General features: G+C 52.3%; 8 protein-coding genes across 8 annotated transcripts; 5 read left to right on the forward strand and 3 right to left on the reverse strand.

Annotated features, from left to right (window-relative positions):
* Positions 1-1,305: 1,305 nt before the first annotated feature.
* Positions 1,306-3,254, forward strand: JN550_010687 (uncharacterized protein; the record flags this gene model as incomplete). Its single annotated transcript, XM_049308969.1, has 3 exons — positions 1,306-1,735; positions 1,799-1,841; positions 1,892-3,254. 3 exons carry the CDS (start codon positions 1,306-1,308, stop codon positions 3,252-3,254), a joined length of 1,836 nt encoding a protein of 611 aa, XP_049167343.1.
* A 77-nt stretch (positions 3,255-3,331) lies between these two features.
* JN550_010688 (uncharacterized protein) lies at positions 3,332-4,833 on the reverse strand (the record flags this gene model as incomplete). Its single annotated transcript, XM_049308970.1, has 2 exons — positions 3,332-4,306; positions 4,363-4,833. The coding sequence occupies 2 exons, from the start codon at positions 4,831-4,833 to the stop codon at positions 3,332-3,334; spliced, it is 1,446 nt and encodes a 481-aa protein (XP_049167344.1).
* Positions 4,834-5,447: 614 nt separating this feature from the next.
* On the forward strand, positions 5,448-7,472 carry JN550_010689 (uncharacterized protein; the record flags this gene model as incomplete). The annotated part of the gene is made up of 4 exons (XM_049308971.1): positions 5,448-5,609; positions 5,711-6,390; positions 6,459-6,875; positions 6,983-7,472. 4 exons carry the CDS (start codon positions 5,448-5,450, stop codon positions 7,470-7,472), a joined length of 1,749 nt encoding a protein of 582 aa, XP_049167345.1.
* Positions 7,473-7,973: 501 nt separating this feature from the next.
* JN550_010690 (uncharacterized protein) lies at positions 7,974-9,389 on the forward strand (the record flags this gene model as incomplete). Its single annotated transcript, XM_049308972.1, has 1 exon — positions 7,974-9,389. One exon carries the CDS (start codon positions 7,974-7,976, stop codon positions 9,387-9,389), a length of 1,416 nt encoding a protein of 471 aa, XP_049167346.1.
* Positions 9,390-9,871: 482 nt separating this feature from the next.
* JN550_010691 (uncharacterized protein) lies at positions 9,872-10,303 on the reverse strand (the record flags this gene model as incomplete). The annotated part of the gene is made up of 2 exons (XM_049308973.1): positions 9,872-10,167; positions 10,237-10,303. The coding sequence occupies 2 exons, from the start codon at positions 10,301-10,303 to the stop codon at positions 9,872-9,874; spliced, it is 363 nt and encodes a 120-aa protein (XP_049167347.1).
* Positions 10,304-11,169: 866 nt separating this feature from the next.
* Positions 11,170-12,310, forward strand: JN550_010692 (uncharacterized protein; the record flags this gene model as incomplete). The annotated part of the gene is made up of 6 exons (XM_049308974.1): positions 11,170-11,419; positions 11,469-11,594; positions 11,672-11,793; positions 11,853-11,937; positions 12,011-12,217; positions 12,273-12,310. 6 exons carry the CDS (start codon positions 11,170-11,172, stop codon positions 12,308-12,310), a joined length of 828 nt encoding a protein of 275 aa, XP_049167348.1.
* A 2,177-nt stretch (positions 12,311-14,487) lies between these two features.
* JN550_010693 (uncharacterized protein) lies at positions 14,488-16,041 on the forward strand (the record flags this gene model as incomplete). The annotated part of the gene is made up of 1 exon (XM_049308976.1): positions 14,488-16,041. One exon carries the CDS (start codon positions 14,488-14,490, stop codon positions 16,039-16,041), a length of 1,554 nt encoding a protein of 517 aa, XP_049167349.1.
* Positions 16,042-16,624: 583 nt separating this feature from the next.
* Positions 16,625-18,543, reverse strand: JN550_010694 (uncharacterized protein; the record flags this gene model as incomplete). Its single annotated transcript, XM_049308977.1, has 2 exons — positions 16,625-18,095; positions 18,152-18,543. The coding sequence occupies 2 exons, from the start codon at positions 18,541-18,543 to the stop codon at positions 16,625-16,627; spliced, it is 1,863 nt and encodes a 620-aa protein (XP_049167350.1).
* Positions 18,544-19,481: the final 938 nt, after the last annotated feature.

Below are 19,481 nucleotides of genomic sequence, written 5' to 3' on the forward strand. Positions count from 1 at the left end.
AGCCCATCATAACAAAAGCTTCCTTTAGCGGCTGTAAGGGGTTCGTAAACTCCACGTGATTGCGGAGAATGCGGCCAATCATACCTAGATGCACTGGCCCTAAACAGCGAGCAAGGTTTGGGCGGGTTTAAGCAAGTTATATCCGCTGACATTTGAGAGTTGAAGCAGACTGGTGCGGAGAATATGTGGTCTTCAGCTTTCATTAGCCGATCTCTGTCAGTCAGGAACCGCGCCCTACTCGTTGAGATTGCTGTCACCGGGAGTTCAACCCACTTACCGGCGGCGCGAATCTATTTGTTGCCGCAAACTGATAAACTGTGCAGAAACCTGTTAGTGCGTTGACTTAATGGCTTCATTTACAGCAACTGAACGATAACATCAGAATATGTAAAGTGATAAGTTGGTGTCCAATCACTCGCGGAAATCCACTATCTGCCGCCTGCATTATCCGCAAGCCGCATCTTACTCTCTACTTCCGCACCGCCGGTTTGAAGGCCTCCAGCTCGAGCCCGCTAGTCTGATAAATTGCCAATTGACGGGTCAGGCTAGTAACATTGGATGAAGTGGTTTCGTGTTCGATAAGCACTCGGTGGAGGTCCAGGCGACGAGACGCATTCGCGCTAGCCAAGAGATATGACTGTGCGAACAGGTGTTCATACATGTCAAGTAGCTGACGAGATTGGAGGTTTGGCCCCAGTAGCATGCCCGTATACAATATAGCTCGTGCACAGAGCGCCTCCACGCCTCGTTCTGGGTAAGTCTGGGTTGTATTGCCTTATCATGAGGCTCAACAGTGAAAGATACTTATTCAAAATCAAATCATCTTTAAATATGGCAGGCAAATTGATGCTGTAGTTCAGGATATCACGCTGCATGGTCCGAATCCAGACCAAAGCAACCAATTTCCACCGGGCACACGGGCTTCTACATTTAGCCAAAATGAGTATCTGCGTGATTGGCGCTGCTGCATCCTGTAGTGTTAAATGTATTTCGAATCCTAAAATGAGACAACAGGTCTAGCAGCTGCCTTGTAGGCTTGCCGTTGCATATTTACTGACTATTGAATCTGCCGTGTCACCCGAGTCGGGTCGTTATTGGGTGAGGGTCAATTAGAACACCCCATTTTTATTCCCGTCATGCAATACTGTAACAGTCGCTCTGTACGGGGGAAGGCTTTGAAGATTGAGGTACTTAAAACGTTCAACTTTCTTGCAGATTATGTTATTTTCACCCTTCAACTGTCGCTTGTTTTCGTTTATATTCACACAAGATTCTGTCCGAACCGATACTCTGAAGCAACCCGCCATGCTACTATACCAGTCTTTTATACTGCTAGCCATCTTCGTTGTCAGACTAGCGGCGGTTCTTTTACCTTTTGAGTTTATCCAGCTTAATGCTACCGACATTGAGAAATTCCCTGACATAGGTTTTCCAAGTCCAAACAATACAACCAACGTGCATGCTCTTTCCGACTGCAGAGAATTTCCTGGAAGCTCAAAATGGCCGTCAACAGAAGACTGGAGACGCTTCAACGGTTCTATCGACGGCGCTTTACTCCAGCCATTACCGCCCGGAGCTGTCTGTTATAAGGGCTCTTCTTATGACGAACAGAAATGCCAATATTTGCTCAGGAATGCAACCTCATCGCGGTTTTACATCGATGATCCATTGACGGTGCTATCGGAATGGCCTACTGGTAGCACATGCTTACCCAATCTGTCGCCGACTGGCAACTGTACGTTAGGAGGCTTGGCTAGCTACGTAGTGAATGCTACAACGGTCAAACACGTTCAAGCAGCAATCAATTTTGCTAGAAATAGGAATCTCAGGCTAGTAATTAAGTAAGTGGTCCACACGGCATAACTTAACGGTGGAGTTGACACGGCACTAGGAACACAGGCCACGACTTTGGAGGAAGGTCAACGGGAGCTGGTGCTCTCAGCATTTGGACTCACAATCTAAAGGAATTCCAGTATGCTCAGGAATACAATATCGGCGAGTATGACGGTCCGGTGGCTCAATATGCCGCAGGAACTGAATCATGGGAGTTGATGAACCGGATGGTCGATCTTAATGTTACGATCATTGCCCCCGGGGTTGGAACAGTGGGTGCTGTGGGCGGCTGGCTCAGTGGTGGTGGGCACACAACAGTCACTTCAACATTCGGCCTCGGGTCCGACCAAGCACTGTCGATCAACGTTGTGACTGCCGATGGCAACTTTATAACGGTTGATCCGTACAATAACAAGGACTTGTTCTTCGCCCTCCGTGGAGGCGCTGGAAGCACATTCGGCGTCGTTACCTCTGTTACCGCCAAGGTGCATCCACGAATCAACGTAACTTCATCATCCCTAAATTTTGCTTTCGACCCCAATCCACCAGCTTCAAATGTCAGCTTTGGCAATGGAACTTCGGCTCTCGGGTACTACGTCAAGGATATTGAGACCTTCTGGCGGGGGGCTAGCCTATACTACCTTTTCACAAAGAAGGTTGTGGAGGCCGGTGGAATTGGATTCAGCTACATATATCCACTTGGCAACGGCAGTTTTCGCTTTACAGGATCATCTTCCTTACCAGGAAAAACTCCGGACCAAGCCTATAATTTCATGCAACCCTTGTATGATGACCTTAACAAAACGGGGATCGCTGTGAGAAACGTAAGAGCAGCGCAGTCCTTTCCGTACGGGTCTCGTGGTTCTGGGCGGGGCGCCGTTCCAAACAATCGACGATATACATCGCGACTTTTCCCGCGAACACATTGGGATGACACCAAGCTGTTCCAACAGTCTATGGCCGCGATTCAGACAGCCGTGGAAGCCGGATATACGTTCCACGGTACTCTCAACGGACCTGGCTCGGAGATTGCTGGCTGGCCGGGTAAAGATAGTGCAGTAAACCCGGCCTGGCGTGTGGCTGTGCTTCACGCAATGCTCTTCTACAAAGATACAACAGGGATCCAGACAGCATTGGAAGCTCGAGAAAGCGAAGCAGATATCAATCGATACATGGACACCTGGCGCCAATTGACACCCGGTTCAGGAGCGTACATCAATGAAGCAGATCCTGCTGAGCCGAATTGGCAACAGAGCTTCTTTGGGGAACATTATCCCCGGCTGCTGAGCATCAAGAAGGACAGAGACCCATGGGGAGTATTCTGGGCACCAACCACCGCTGGCAGTGAGGATTGGGAGGTACGCACCGCTGATGGGTATCCTCACTCACAAAACGGCAGGCTTTGTAGGGTGCAACATTAGGATAATTGTGTCCCCTTCCGCCCTGGTGGCTACCAATCACTATCAACGGACCATGATAATAGTATGGCATTATTCTGTCATGTTACATAAGTCCAACCGGCCTTAGGGACTGTCTTCACTCCACTACGCTGTTGTATGCCTTTCACTGCTGCGCGTGCGGCCATCGCTATATCAGCCTCATCTGCACACATCAGTCTGCTATCCTCAACCAAAAGCGAGCCATCTACCATGACATGTGTCACATTCTTTCCCGTACAGGACCCAACTACCAAGCTGACGGGGTCCATGCCGTTACGTGAATCTTGGTCCCATGGCGCCGCCCAGGCTCCGCTGACATCCAATACAACCAGGTCGGCCTTTTTGCCTACCTCAATGCTCCCTATCTCTTTCTCAAGACCCAATGCTTTGGCGCCTCGTATGGTAGCCATTTCCAGAGCCTCGTGGGCACCTATGGAGCCAGCGCTCAGTGTGGTTCCTTTGTGTACTATCGAAGCCAAGTGCATTTCTCGTAGCATATCATAGGAATTATTGCATGGCGCGCCATCCGTCCCTAACGCCACGTTGACGCCTGCCTTTAGCATGGCTGGGACCTGCGCGACACCCGAAGCCAGTTTCATGTTGCTGGTCGGGTTATGCGCCACCGTCGTATTGGTCTCGAGCAAGATTGGCAGATCTGCCTGCAAGTCGAGGTGACACATGTGCGCCAGCACGGTTTTCCGCCCTGTCAGTTCTGCGTCGCGACAAAACTGCATTGGTGACCTCCCTGCGTAGACCTCTCGGAAGATCGGCAGATCCCGCGGCGCCTCGGCGCAGTGCATGGTAATGCCGATGTCGTGGTCGCGGCAGATGCGGCCGACCTCGGCGAAAGAGGAGATGGGAGCGCCACGCGGCGTACCGCACGCTGCCCACACGTGGACACGATCATTGCTGGACCCGTGAAACGTGGTGTGCGCTGAAAGCAGGGACTCGATGCTCATATGCGATAGATCCTTGTCACGCGCGTCCGCAATGTTGAGGGCCGGGTTGGTCTCTACGAATTTCACCAGCTTGCCCTGTGTAGGTGGTCAACATTGACTTCCAAGCAACATTTCGAGGATCCGTGACGAACCAGACAAGCCCGAATGCCCATCTCAGACACCGCGCTGGCCACATTGGCGAATCCACTTCCGTGTGTTAACATAGCCTCCAAGAAGCAAGTCGTTCCGCTCAAGAGCATCTCGGCAATTGTAGCACGTGCAGCGACGTAACCATCGGCTGAGACTCCTTGTCCCGTATATGCCGCCTCGAGAGGCCATATCCGATCGCAGAGCCAGGAATGCAAAGGCAAATCCTCTGCTAGTCCGCGCAGCAGTGACTGCGCCAAATGCGCATGGGTATTTATGAGTCCAGGAATGATTATGCGGCCAGGTAATGATATAACTTTGGTGTGCGGTTGAACAGATTCTGGATTGCCCGGCGATACATCAAGTATCCGCGAACCTCTAGTGATGATGTATCCCTTGAAAATCACCCTTCTGGTGGAGTCCAGAGTGATTATTGTGACATCTTTGAAAAGAACAGCCCCTGGTTGTTCTGTCATCTCACCAAGGTAAATCAGCCTAGGCTTGAACAGAGAGATGGTCTTTTGTCGGAGTCTTGAGTGCCCGCAAACTAGATAGTTGGTTTCTCAAGAGGCAAATCGAGTTTCTCGTCTCTAGACAATACGAGGACCCAAGATGGAACAAGCCCATATTCACCACGTGACTCTATTGTCGTGGTCGGCGGATAGAGAGTGGCCAGTGTGCCAGCGGCCGCCCCCGGTGCCGATAAGCCGCTAGGTTATCACAGCTACGACGTATCCCCGGATCCTCTCTCCACAGTCGGGCACCTCCGGTCAGATAGGGTGGAAGTCGGGAAGTGAATACACGAGCCAATCAATTCCTTGGGCTTCGCTGAAATAACCGATAAAATAAGCTCAGAAGGGTGGAGGCACCATTTTACGGGGATTGCAAGCTGGAGATACCATCAGCAAGATAGGCAGGCCCCGGATTCCAAATCTGCCGAGGCAGGCGTCCTCTGATTGGGTAGAGCCAGGCTTACTGCCATCATTTAACATGTCCAAGGACCTCGCCGTCCGCGTTCGCTCGCGCGTCTCTTTCCAAATGAAGCTCTGCTGTTGCGAGGGAGTCATATATCACTGGCGTAAGATCCATCATGGCGTCATTTTCACAGGAGAAGAAGAACGACAAGAGTATCGAACCCGAGATTGCGGGTGCGACACTCGAAATTGGGCAGTCAGCTGATCCAATATGGAAAGACAAGCTGTCATATCTGAAGCGGTATGTCACGAGTAAAGAAGGTTGGGTCGGGGACTATGTAAGTGAATAGTCGAGTTGAAAACCCTCTTCAACCCTCGGCAAGCATATCTCAATTCAAATTTGGGCTACGCTACCAGCGGATAGACTAAAAGAGAACAGGACTACCTTTACCTCATTACGCCCAACATATGGCCACTGAATAAGAAGTATAAAGGCTACAAAGCGCCGTTCTATGGCCTGAACGATGAGGTGCCCATACTTCTGACCGTTGTCCTCGGGCTGCAGCACGCACTGTGTATGATCGGCTCTATCGTCTCCCCGCCCCTGGCCATTGCCGGCGGTGCTTTTTACTTTGATTCCGCAATGACACAGTACCTGGTCTCAGCTGCGTTCATCACCACGGGAATTGCAACAGCCTTGCAGGTGACGCGGGTCCACATCGCCAAGACGCCCTTTTATATCGGCACTGGGCTGCTGTCCGTCGTCGGCCCAACTTTCGACATATTGCCTATTGCTTTCACGTACACTGGTATGCGCTACGCCAATGGGACGTGCCCGACCGCGGAGGACGGCACCCAATTGCCTTGCCCTGAGGCTTGGGGTGCTATCCTTGGCTCAATTCTGTGCACCGTCTGGGTGCAGATTCTTATGAGCTTTGTGCCCCCGAAAACGCTCAACAAGATATTTCCAAAGGTTGTCACGGGAAGTCTTCTGCTGCTTGTCGGTATTTACTTGGTGGGAAATGGAATGAACAACTGGGGCGGCAGCAGTAACTGCCATGCTGGCACGGGGTTCTACGCTCTCTGTCCGGATGTGTCGTCTCCCCAACCGTTACCTTGGTATGTTCAATAGCCCGGCGGAAGTAGCAATTGGGTTTTTATGGGTTAAAAGGCTAACAAAACTACAGGGGAGATCCCAAACTCATTGGGTTAGGCTTTACTGTCTTCGTTGCAATCATTTTCGTCGAGCAGTTCGGCTCACCCCTGATGAAATCGGCCTCTGTCATCATCGGACTCTTTGTCGGTTGTCTTGTGTCTGGACTAACAGGATACTGGTCAATGAGTAACATTTACGCCGCGCCGGCTGTGACATTTCTCTGGGTCCATACCTTTCCATTATCAGTCGACGGCGCCTTGATACTACCGCTACTCATCATGTTTATCTGCGAGGCCGTGTCATGCATGCCGGACATACTTGCTACTGCAGAGATTAGCGATGTCGACATTGAGGGCACTGAATTCAACGCGCGTGTCCAGGGCGGAATTTTGTGCGACGGTATGGGCAGCTTGATCGCCGCTCTTGGCACAGGCCCCCCAATGGTCAGGTACGTAAACCCGAAGTCCTTTCATCGGGCCATGCCCGCTCTGTCTCATCATGTTACTACCTGGTATGTCGCTTGATCTTAGAACTGATGTATTACCTCCGATGTAGCCAAGCTGGTAACAACGGAGTCATCGTCATAACTGGCTGTGCATCCCGACGTGCTGGCTGGTGCGCCTCCGTCTTTCTGATACTGATGGGGATTTTCGGCAAGTTTGGGGCCATCTTCGGTTCCATGCCTCCGTCTGTATTGGGCGGCATGCAGGTCTTCCTATATAGCACAATCGCAGTTGCAGGCCTGAGGGTGTTAGGCTTAGTCCGATATACGCGGCGCAACCGTTTCATTCTTACCGTTGCGCTAGGCATCGGCTTCGTGGACATCACGCAGCCAGACTGGTGGGACAGCATTTTGACATACTCGGGCTCTAACGTTGCCCTCTCTGGGTTTGAGCAGGGTCTTAATCTTATAGTACAAACACCATTCATTATCGCGGCAGTGCTAGGTGTTTTCCTCAACCTGGCCTTACCAGACGATGCTAGTCAGATGGATGATATGCTGAGAGACCAGACCGGGCAGGCCGTCTTACACAAAGAGGAGTAGAGGCCAGGTCGGAAAACCTACAGACCAAAGTTAAATGCAAGTTAAATACAAAGGCCGACTGGTCCTTTAGGACGCGCTTACCTATCCCAAAGCAAGTGATTGACCGCACTGTATTGGTATAAGAAAAGCACATAAAACTAGTATATTCCTGGACACGATCACTGCCGCCTTGTATGCCTTGAGTAAGTGAAAATGCAGTATATATGCCTTAGCTTGCAGGGAAGTGAATGCCCAGCTCCTGTGGGCCGCACCCGACCGATATTCGTTCGGTTGGCGCAGTCAGATTCCAATAGGTCTGCTTTCCATTGCTCCGGTCACGCGCATGAGTTTCTGCACAATATGGAGCGCTAAAAAATTGATTGGGTCTTGTCACATTAGCAGCTGCCTAGCTGCGCCACCCATAACCACGCGATCTATCAGGTGTTCGAATATTTATCAAGTCCAGTTGCAACCCCGCCTTTCGTTGGCCATCAATTCACTGTTGAATATTGATTCCTCAACATGCTAGACAACGTGGAAAGGGACATCGACAAAGCCCTGAACAGAAAGGTTGACTTCAAATTTCCGTGTATAGACGCAAGTAGGCAAGTGAGGTTGCTCCGGTGTTCTTCAAGCGCCGCCACAGGCTTGGTCTACACGCTAGAAGTGGTTCCACTAGAGAGATTGCATCGCAAGCACTATAGAGCACTGTCGTACATATGGGGATCATGCCACACCACCAGCGACGCTCGGCAGATTTTAATCGATGGCCAGGAATTCTATGTCCGCCGAAACCTACACGACTTCCTAGCTGCTGCTAGGTCGAGGAGAGAAGGCGGTTTATTCTTCATCGATGCGATTTGCATCAATCAGCTTGATGTCGAGGAACGACAATGCCAGATTCGAGAGATGACCCGGGTGTACCGGTGCGCCGATGAAGTTATTTCATGGCTTGGAGTTCCGGGGAGGGCGCAATCCAGCAATTTGCGGGCCTTGAGTCGGGCAAAAATGCACGACTCTGTCAACTGGACCGCTGAACAGAGAGCTGGGTTCAAGTATCTCAGCTATCATCAGTACTGGCGGCGGGTATGGGTCGTTCAGGAAGTATTGTTGGCGTCCCATGTCACGATATGGTGTGGTAGTTCCTCGTTCCCTCTAAATCTATTTGGCGGTCAACCCAATCCGTTTCACGGGGCTACATCCAATTGCTCGTACTACGGAAGGCCGACAGCTGTGTCAAAGGTGCTTCCTAGGCTACAGAGCCCTGCATCGAAGATTATCACACATCGCCTGCGCTACGTACCCAGTCCTCTACTATGCCCTCTGGGACATGGAACGAAAGTCGACACGATGGAAAGCCTGCTCAGAGACCTACGGGTTTCTATTACGTCGATAAATATATATCAGTCACATCTACCCGATCTACTCTATCAGTTGATCCGCATTTTCGGATCACTGGAGTGTACGGATCCGAGAGATAAGGTGTACGGCTTCCTCGGGATACTCAATGAGCGCAGCCGAGCCATGATCATGCCAGATTACGGGAAAGACATCAAACACGCGTACTATCAGGCCTTAAAAGTTGGTCTGCAAGAAATGTACGATGAAATTGGGCTATCGGCATTCTTCACCTCGGTCGATGAGCAACCCGCAGTGTATCAATATCACGAGCACTTACGCGACGTGTTTGAGATCGAGCACGATGAGGCTCTTGCCATGCTGAGGCAAGTTCTGGGAGAGTTGAATTTGTATAACCGACTGATGGAAGACATCCTTGAGTTGGAGTTGCTAGAGCAGCTGCCATGGAAGGGCACCAAAGTCAAGTTCCTGCCGGGAATCGACATCTACGAGCTGGCTTCGAGAGGCGAGCCAGCCATGCCGTCGGGACTTCTATTCCGGTACCATGAGCGCCAACAGCGATGCATATCCAAGTTGTAAGTCCCCCAAAAGACTATCCGACGCCGCAAAGTACACTTTTGGCGATCAATATTTGCTGACAGCTTTATAGTTCAACGTGGCTGCACGCAAGATCAATGCGAAATCCATTGAGAGCCCGTGTAGATTTATGAAATCCCAGTTCCGCTTTTTGAGTGACTGGGCTAAGCTTTTTGGTATTGGTGGCGGGATTGTCCGTAAACATGGCACTTTTTCGGTCTTTGCACAGTTCTTGATACTTACTAGACAATATGGTTAGCATGTCCTCACCATTACAAGCAAGCCCTCTGTAGTTTCTAAGGATCGGGCTCGGCGGATGTATATTTTTCAACACTCGGTGCAGATACGAAAGGCTATAGAAACAATTACTGGCAGTCGTGTGTGACTGAACATTGTTAAAAGCAACCGCCTCGGTCCATATCTGGATTGGTGGCATCCTCATAGTTCGGAAACTGTTCAGGACAACACGTTGAGTAGCTTACACCCTACTGCTTGCTAGGCAAGTAACTCTCGTCTGCAGTTGTCTCGGCCCGCTTAGAAGGGAGGTAGCTCTCATCGGCTGTGGTCTCAGTTCGCTTGCTAGGCAAGTAACTCTCATCAGCCGTAGTCTCAGCTCGCTTGCTAGGCAAGTAGCTCTCATCTGCGGTGGTCTCAGCCCGTTTGGATGGAAGGTAGCTCTCATCGGCCGTGGTCTCAGCCCTCTTCGAAGGCAAATAGCTCTCATCAGCCGTGGTCTCCGCACGCCTACTGGGTAGATAGCTCTCGTCTGCGGTGGTCTCCGCTGTGGTCCGAACATTAGAGAAACAGGAGTGACGACCAGAGGCCGAAGGCTATGAGGATTCGGACTTACCACGTGGGAGAGCGGGGAGAGCGGTGGCTCCCGCGATGAGGAGAACGACGACCGAGTAGAACTTCATTGTTTCTTTATTCTTCCGTGGCTAAAAAGCGACTGTTGTGGTAAATGTTGGGAATGGCATGACTATCATTCGACGAGGAGTTCGGGAGCCGGAGACCAAGCCTACACTTATACCTGGGTACTTGACCCCAGTTTCTGACTGGCGTCGATCGCGGCATCCGGCCAGGATTATGATATGACCCATCGTACGGTCACGATCACGGATCGTCCCCGCTGGGGCCGACGCAACGTCTCACAAGCTCCTCCTCGCCATATGCTGCCGCCGTGTACGGTGTCTTGGCGCTGCATGCGACCCTGCTTCTTGGTTGCGCATTGGTGAGCATTTAGTCGGATTTTGCCGATGGGGCGAATGCGAGCGATTTGAGGTCGGATCTTGCATTATTGCCATCAATCGGGAGGGCCGGAGCAATTGACGGGCCCAGCACTCTGGCCCTCTGCCCGTTCCAGGGCCCGTGGATCTGATGACCTAGGCCCGCAGTATAGAAATCCCCGCAGGTGTGATTAGGTAAGACTCACGGACCCTCCGCAGTTCTCATCCTATGAGAGAAGGGGTGACATGGCGTTTTCCCAGGGGTTGGAACCGAGTATGCATGTCGTTTCTGCAAACCATTCCAGCATTGGCAGGTGGGTTTCTAAAGGATTCGAGCCAAGCCACTACAGAATGCACTTCAGGAGACATGGGTATAGTCCGGCCTGCTGCATGATGCTTGATAAGACGTTTACTGTCGGCTTGGGGAGTGGAGCAGCCTGGTTCAGTACATGCATCTTCGCAGCCTGCTGACAGCGAAAGTCGCTTGCTTTTACCATCGTTAATCCAATATCAAATCCTGTCAGAGTCTTGCACAAAACTTCGTGCCGACAACCAAGATGCATCAGACAAACAGGAGTGCTGAGTACGAGCGACTATACGTTGATCGCTCTTCCGGCGAGAAGTCGCAAGAGTCTTTCGACGATGAAGAAGGGATGGCCGCACTTTCACATCTGAAACAGAGCCGGTGGCGGTCATGGCGAGGCTGGCTACTTCACCTAGGGCTTCCCCTCGTCTATACTCTTATATTCGTTGTAGCAATGTATCGCTCGTGGGATGACGGGGGCGGCGTATTCAGCTTGGTGGATTGTAGGTTTCTTTGCACCCTGAGTCAATCTCATGACTGATTTGCCGTTAGCACCTGCGAAACAAGTTGGATCCAATATGCACCTCGAGGTTTTCCCACTGGACAAATTCCTTGAGGGGCCATACACTGGTGAACCTGGAGCAGAACTCGACAGAGTCTGGGCTGACTTATTACAATGTATGTTGAAACAATTGATATCGCACACTCTGCCTTCCTCTGGTGTGGACTATTCTGATATGAGAACTCAAATACAGATAACAACATGCGGATACCGGAGGAATGGGTAAAAAGTCATGACCGAGAATATCAAGCAGTTAAGCTTCCCGATGGGGGCTACCTGGGCGTGTTGAGCGTATTTCACGAGCTTCATTGCATTGTAAGTTCCTCCATCCCTCTTGCCAGCCATACAGTTATCTAATCAATGCGCGCCGGTAGAAAAGAGTATTTCGAACGCTGCATGCGGATTACTACTTTCCAAACGCCACTGCGGAAGTGCACAAGGAGATGATCGAGCATGCCGGTAAGATATTCTTGGCAGAATCTGTCATGCCGATAGATGGTTTCTGTATGGCTAACTGAGCTGCTCTTTCTAGAACATTGTCTCGAGCTGTTTAGAATGTCAGCAATGTGCCATGGCGACGTTTCAGTCTTGACACACAGGTGGGTGGATGGCGACCTGCTGCCTCACGTCAATCAGAGCGCGCCACATCAATGTGTGGACTGGAACCAGGTCATGGACTTCGCGGCGTCGGTGTCGGTCGACGTCTTCCGGAAAGACTACATTGTGAACCCTGAGACCGGTATGGATTTTCCTCCCGAAGACACGGATGGCAATACTAACAGGACGCGATATAGGAACCAACCCCTACTGGCATGATGAGCCACGTTCATGAAGGGACGGTTTACACGCAGTCTATACGCGGACGATGGAACATTTCCCATGAAGTCTGTAGCATCAGACGTGGCCAGCCCCACCTTCATCGCGACTATATACCTGGGTAGGTAGGTAGGCAGTCGAGGGTATAGGTGGGTGCCGACCGGAAACCATGTTGGTCACCGAACTACAGGCCACCAAAGTGCGGCTTATCGGGACGTTGACTTTGATTCACATGGTAGGGTAGAAAGCGCTGAATAATACTCGTGGCGACTCCACATGATCGCGAAATGTCATTTCATTTTCCAGGGAAACGCATGGCAGCCCGTGCATGTCCTGGAGTGACGGTGCAGCTAAGTCAGGTAGGTATCTTGGGAGCCCTGGTGGGGCGAAGAAGCGGACGGAAGATTTGCTCCGGAGACTGACCATGCTCGTGGCATAACCTGTCAACCTTGAAGTGGGAAGGAAGAATTACGGCAGCATATCGCAAATTCGTGAAGAGCCGCCAATATCGTGCGGGTAAAGAGAACAGGTCGTTTCTTGATCGTCTCATGTGCTTTGGCGAGATAGCGCAGCGCAATCTGCAGCGTTCGATAGACAAAATGGAACGATACAGGTTCGTCCGGTATGCAACGCTGAGTGTATGCCCGGATGATATGCACAATCAGGTGAGCGCTGTACATTGCACACGTCATGCGCGAGGATGCAAATTTGCGCAACATGCGAGATCATGAAGTAAGAAAGCAGTCTTGTCATTCTACCATCATGGATGCGATTGCAAGCTAGCGAGGCGGTGGCAGGTGGCTGTTGTCCAAAACCTGCGTCGTCAGAGCTGGGATGTAGGAAAAGCCGGGACCTGCGGCGCTGATCTGGGGCCTTTTTCTGCATCCCACTGCTTCAAGACACCACCACACATCCCAGTTGCCAGTGGCCGAGTTTGCTTCCAGGTGGCTACGTACCCACGTAGCCAACAATGCGTGAGGAAAGTCACGGCGCCATCAGACTGAGATGCCACGCACCACGGGCCGTGAGACCCAGGAACGTCATAGCCCACGAATGCCGGGGTTTCAGCAGACAGGCCTGACAGGCAGGTAGCACAGGAGGGAGGACAGGCAGGATTGCTGTTGAAACATTCGCAAGAGACACAGCCCGCAGGCCAGAGGCCCAGACAGGCGCAGAATAGAAATGTTCCACGATGCTCAAGACGTTAAAAATAGGCAGGGCTGGCCGATTGAGCTGGGCCAGCCACACCACAGGCCTGCGGCCCTTAGACACGATTCCCACGCGATTCTCTGATTGGGGGCCGGCGAGCGTTGCTGCGGCTAGGCGGTCGCTTGGCTCCCTGACACCTTAAAGATCCCTGCCGAACATGATGCAAGTTACGTCAGTCGGCGGAGAGAGCTCCTTCGCACCCGCGTACCACCTCGGCCACGGTCGTGGACGAAACGGAGGTATTGCGGCGCGAGCATCCAGCTCTGTGCTCGACGGCTGGGTGCAGCGACATCGACAGAGCCAGACATCTACGCCAGTCTGATCTCATCCGCGGGCGTGCCGCTGGCGCCGGGAAGGCAGGGGTGACGGCCAAGGTTTCCGAGGCGGGAGGTACCTGGATTGCGGGTCTGAAGTTGGGCTGACAGGGATCGGCAAGGATTTTGTTCAGCAAGTTGAAGAAGTGCTGGCATAATTCTTTGTTGGACACAAGCCTCCTCCTTCTGTGTCCCGTCCATGTCCATGATGCACGTAAGCGTCGAATGAAAAGCAGCAGTGGCTTCTGCTCCCTCTGTCTGCTCCCTCTGGTTATTTCTGTCGTTCCACGGCCCATCGCACGCTGCCCTCTTGACCAAGACATAACCCCCATCTGCGTTGCCCTCAAGACTCGGGCCAAAATACCACCCCGCCAGAGAGCAACAGCGCAGCGACGTCCAACGCCTACCTAACGTTTAACTACCCCGCCATCGTCAACCCAGAGCTCCAGGCCCCAAGAAGAAGGTCCACGGGCAGACCACCGTAGCTGCCACGCCCACTGCCACTGCTGTCCCGCAAACTGCCAGTGAATATTTGAACTGCCCAACCAGTTCCCGTAGCACGACCTGGCCTCATCGGCCAACATCTGACAGGCACACCGCTTTGTCACTCTCCTGCCTCGATCGCAGCTCGGAAAGACACGCAAAAGACCACCATCGCCAGTCGCCCGTCATGGCGCAGGAGGACACGACGCCCGGCAGACTGCTGCTGATATCAAACCGTCTGCCCATCACCATCAAGCGGAAAGAGGATGGCCAGTACGACTTCTCCATGTCGTCTGGCGGCCTGGTCACCGGGCTCAGCGGCCTGAGCAAGACGACAACCTTCCAGTGGTACGGCTGGCCCGGCCTCGAGGTGCCCGAGGGCGAGATCGACAAGGTCAAGCAGCAGTTGAAGGACGAGTACAGCGCCTTCCCCGTCTTCATCGATGACGACCTCGCCGACAGGCACTACAACGGCTTCGCCAACTCGATCCTGTGGCCGCTCTTCCACTACCACCCCGGCGAGATCACCTTCGACGAGGGCGCCTGGGAGGCGTACAAGGAGGTGAACCTGCTGTTCGCCAAGGAGGTCGTCAAGGATGTCCAGGACGGAGATATGATCTGGGTCCACGACTACCACTTGATGCTGCTGCCCGAGCTGCTGCGCCAGGAGCTGAGCGGCAAGCGGAAGAACGTCAAGATCGGCTTCTTCCTCCACACCCCCTTCCCCAGCAGCGAGATCTACCGCATCCTGCCCGTGCGCGAGGCCCTCCTGGAAGGTCTTCTGCAGTGCGACCTCATCGGCTTCCACACCTACGACTACGCCCGCCACTTCCTCAGCTCGTGCTCGCGTATCCTCGAGACCCCCACCACCCCGAACGGCATCGAATACCGCGGCAATTTTGTCACCGTCGGCGCCTTCCCCATCGGCATCGACCCCGAGAAGTTTGTCGAGGGCTTGAAGAAGCCCAAGGTGCAACAGCGCATTGCAGCCTTGTCGCGCAAGTTTGAAGGCGTCAAGCTCATTGTCGGTGTCGATCGTCTGGACTACATCAAGGGAGTCCCGCAGAAGCTCCACGCACTCGAGGTCTTCCTGACCGAACACCCCGAGTGGATCGGCAAGATCGTCCTGGTACAGGTCGCCGTGCCCTCCCGGCAGGATGTCGAGGAGTATCAGAACCTGCGAGCCGTGGTCAACGAGCTGGTCGGCCGCATCAACGGCAAGTTCGGCACCATCGAGTTCATGCCCATCCATTTCTTGCACCAGAGTGTAAACTTTGACGAGCTCTGCGCACTGTATGCTGTTTCCGATGTCTGTCTTGTTTCGTCGACACGAGATGGGATGAACCTGGTTTCTTACGAATACATTGCTACGCAGCACGACCGCCACGGAGTCATGATCCTGTCCGAATTCACTGGAGCTGCACAGTCCTTGAATGGTTCGCTCATTGTCAACCCCTGGAACACCGAGGAGCTTGCAAACGCCATCCACGATGCCGTCACCATGTCCCCCGAGCTGCGCGAAGCCAACTTCCGCAAGCTCGAGCGCTACGTGTTCAAGTACACCAGCGCTTGGTGGGGACAGAGCTTCGTTTCCGAGCTGGCCAAGGTCAGTGCAGATCAGGGCGAGAAGCAGTCTCTTCACGGCATCGGCGAAGTAGGCCAGAAGATCGGTGGTGCTGTGCAGACGCTGAAGGATGCCGCAAGCTCGGCAATCGATGGTGACGATGAAAGCTCGAAGTAGAGCCTCGGCTTTCTGGGGAACAAATCAGAAAGCGTCAGCGACCCTGCTGTAAAAATTTCCGACGCTTCGAATAGGTACGCGAAGGTCATGGCGTTGGCTGCGGAGAGGGACAGAAAGATACTGGCCGATAGGATCCGCGAAGGGAATCGACGCTGGGCCCGCGGGACAGAGGAGTCTCAGTGGCTCTAAATTTGCATGAGGCTACCGGGACATTGAAGGGCAATCATGGCAAATTCCTGAGCCTGTATATGAGGTATGGAAATGGGCTTACAAGGCTGCTCGTGGTTATCAGATAGACTAGGCGTCATGGTATTCTGGCACGGCATGATATGATGAATAGATTTTACGACATCAAGTCTGACCTATTTACATTCTTTGTGTGCCATCTTTGTATACTTTAAGCAATATTCGGTGCCATTGCCAACGCCGATTATCCAAGTACATTTGGGCCATCACTTTTTCACCCTTAACCAGAGCATTTTAATAACATACAGGAAATATACTTTGAGCTGCTGTTATCAAAACGCCTTCAAGAATTGGCCACGATATCGAAGACTGAGCAGCGGCTTTGATTTCTATGTTTCTAACGCATCTTTGCTCCGGCACGTTCTAGCTGGTGGCGGACTTTCGCATATAGGCCTGGCCGACTCGCCCGTAGAGATTCTCGGTCGATTTCATCCAGCTTTTGGTAGCGCAGCTCCAGCATCTTCAGCGGCGTATGACCGTGCGCATCTCGCGCGTTGATGTCAGCGCCCCTGGACAGCAAGAAATCCAGTATGGGCGCGACCTCGTCATACTCCAGCTGGTCGAAGGGGCCGTTCTCGCAGCCGCAGTCGGCCTCGAAGCGCAGCACATTTTGGCAGTACCGGTGGATCGCGGTGCCGGGGTTCGCGCCGACGCCTTGGTTGATGTCCAAGCCCGCAGCCAGCATGCAGTCCAGCAGCTCGGTCTCGCACTGGCACATGAGTCTCTGCTCGTCTTTGAAAACGTTGTCGACGATCATGTGCAGCACACCGTAGCACGACGGGTCATCACCAAAGGAAGGGCGGCACGCGTCTATCTGCACGCCGAGACTTTGGACAACTCTAAGCCAGTCTGGGAGATGGTTCTTGCTCTGGCAACATTGGGCGGTGGTGTTACGCCACGTTTGACTCCCTGCTGTCGTCCGTCTCGTGAAACCATCAGCCCCTTGCGAGGAATGTCTGTTGAAGAATCGAAATATGAGAGGGTCCTCGCAGGTGCAGGGGCTGTTTTGTTCCAGTGCCCGAGGAACAAGCGTCAACAGATGACCAAATACCCCGGCTGCCGGGTAGGGTGAAAAGCTTGTACACTCCATCATATTGTCGAAAAGGAACCAGCGCATGTCGGTCTCCAGCAGCGCGCCAGGCGCCATGGCATCAAGGAGGATGGTAACGATATCGACAGAGACAGCAACCAATTGCTCTTCCCCGTCTCTGAGACAGTCCGTAATACACTGGAGCATCTCTCCCAGAAGGTGAGGCAGCGAAGCGCTCTCCTCGTCCACATGAGCTCCGTTGTCGATCAGGAGTTGAATCATATCTTTCTTTCCGAGAGTCACCGCGGCTGCCAAGGGGCCTCGGCATCCAAGGCGATTGATAACCGCACCCGAATGTACCAAGAGCTGGATTGCCTCCTGGTCAATCGCTCTCACCACCATGGTTGTTATCAGGCTGTCGCCATTCAATAGAAAACTCTCATACGGCATGCATACGCCAATATCGTCCATTAGGTATTGCAAGATCTTGATGTCTCCTAGCAGCGCGGCTTGCTGAAAGACTGTCGTCACGTACAGGCGCGGTAGACGACGCGTACCACCCGCGCCACGTTCCAAAGAACGCACTATGTCAAATCCTTGACAACGGAGATACTTGAGAAAGCGGATCTTCTGGTCTGAATCCGACATTTGGGATGTAACAGCTACGTGGGCCAAAGTGCCTCGGCGCTCCTTGGACTCAAACATGTTCGACATGACGCTTCTCTGTATAAGGGTGATGGGGCCCGAAAAGGGCGAAGATGAATTTTCATTGTGATCTCTGCCGCTGTCAGCGCGGGAACCGATTCGAAAGTTGAGAGGACGATGCGATCTTACTGGAAAGAGAAGATTGTATTCTTGAGATCTACACCGTTATCGAATGCTCTGAGGCAGGCCGCTTCATCACAGTACAGGGCTGCGGTCTGTATGAAATTGCGAAAATGTCGGAACGGACTCCGCTCAGGATGCGTGTCAATGTCCTCCCGAGACAGCGCCCAGGCCTCCCATAGTCGGGGAGTCAAGAAGCGGTGGAGCCATCTGCACGTTTGGGATAGCTTGATCACGCTGGATATGTTGATGTCGCGTGCTGATGGGGGCCAGCCGTCGTATTTCAGGTATTCAACAACTTGAAGGAAGAGCTCTGCGGGTAGTCTTTGTAGTGTGCCTTCTGATATCGTCGCATCTATCTCGGTGAATGCGGAGCTCATAGCAAAATTACCTGATGCCATGGCGGCTTCGTTGTGGAATAGGATGGTACAGGTGGACAACGGAGGCAAGGGTAGATTTAGGTAGACAATGGGAAATGTTGAGATGAGTGCACAGGGAATAGATCAGAAAGGAATAAGACATAATTGACATGAGCATTTATGTCGTATCGGAGTAGCGCTCTGAGCTGGGCCACGGGACTAAGGTTAGTGCTCTACTGTTCCAAATTATATGCAAACTTTATCAGTTCGAAGCGACGTGAATTTGCTCTGTAAATCAAAGTTGAGAATACGTTGGTGTCCAGCCTTTCGTCTTATGCTTCAACTCTTAGCTACAGATGCACATAATTCCATAGAATTCATCAACAATTCAACTGCTTTCTTGTGGCACTGCATTGGTTTGTTTTCAAGCTAATCATTGCAGACCATATACATATAGAGGAATTTCCGGAAATTTGTGGCACTTGCCAACATATCTTGCAATTTATAATAATCCACTTGTGGGAGCAATGAAGACTTGATTCCTTTGTTTTAAAGCCCTGCGATATAAATACACAAAACCCCTTTTTGCCCCAATGTCTTGCCTCCTTCTTCGAATATGTTCTTGACCAACGACTCCAACCAGTTCCACACCGTTCAACTACAGCTAAGCCGAAAGCTAAGTGGTTGCTCCTTTTAACCACTCTGGACTGCTAAGGGCACTTTTGGTTTCCCTCCGGTCCCGGTATCGCAATGGAGAAGGAGGCGGGCGGATCTCTGTTACCGCCAGCGACAGAGTTCCCCTGAGAAGCACCCGTTCCTTTCTCAATCTACTTTTAGACCAGTCTCTTTGTCTGCTTAATGATCTCCGAATGAAACCCCCGGCCAAGGAGTGCTCTCGAACTAGACGTTCGAGATGCTCGTGAGCCAGAAGTACGTGTATTTTCTCTGACTCCTCAAATCTCTTTTCTTTCCCTCGTCTT

This window comes from Neoarthrinium moseri, assembly GCF_022829205.1.
Source record: "Neoarthrinium moseri strain CBS 164.80 chromosome Unknown scaffold57_Wmoseri_CBS_16480, whole genome shotgun sequence".
In the NCBI taxonomy this organism is placed as follows: domain Eukaryota; kingdom Fungi; phylum Ascomycota; class Sordariomycetes; order Amphisphaeriales; family Apiosporaceae; genus Neoarthrinium; species Neoarthrinium moseri.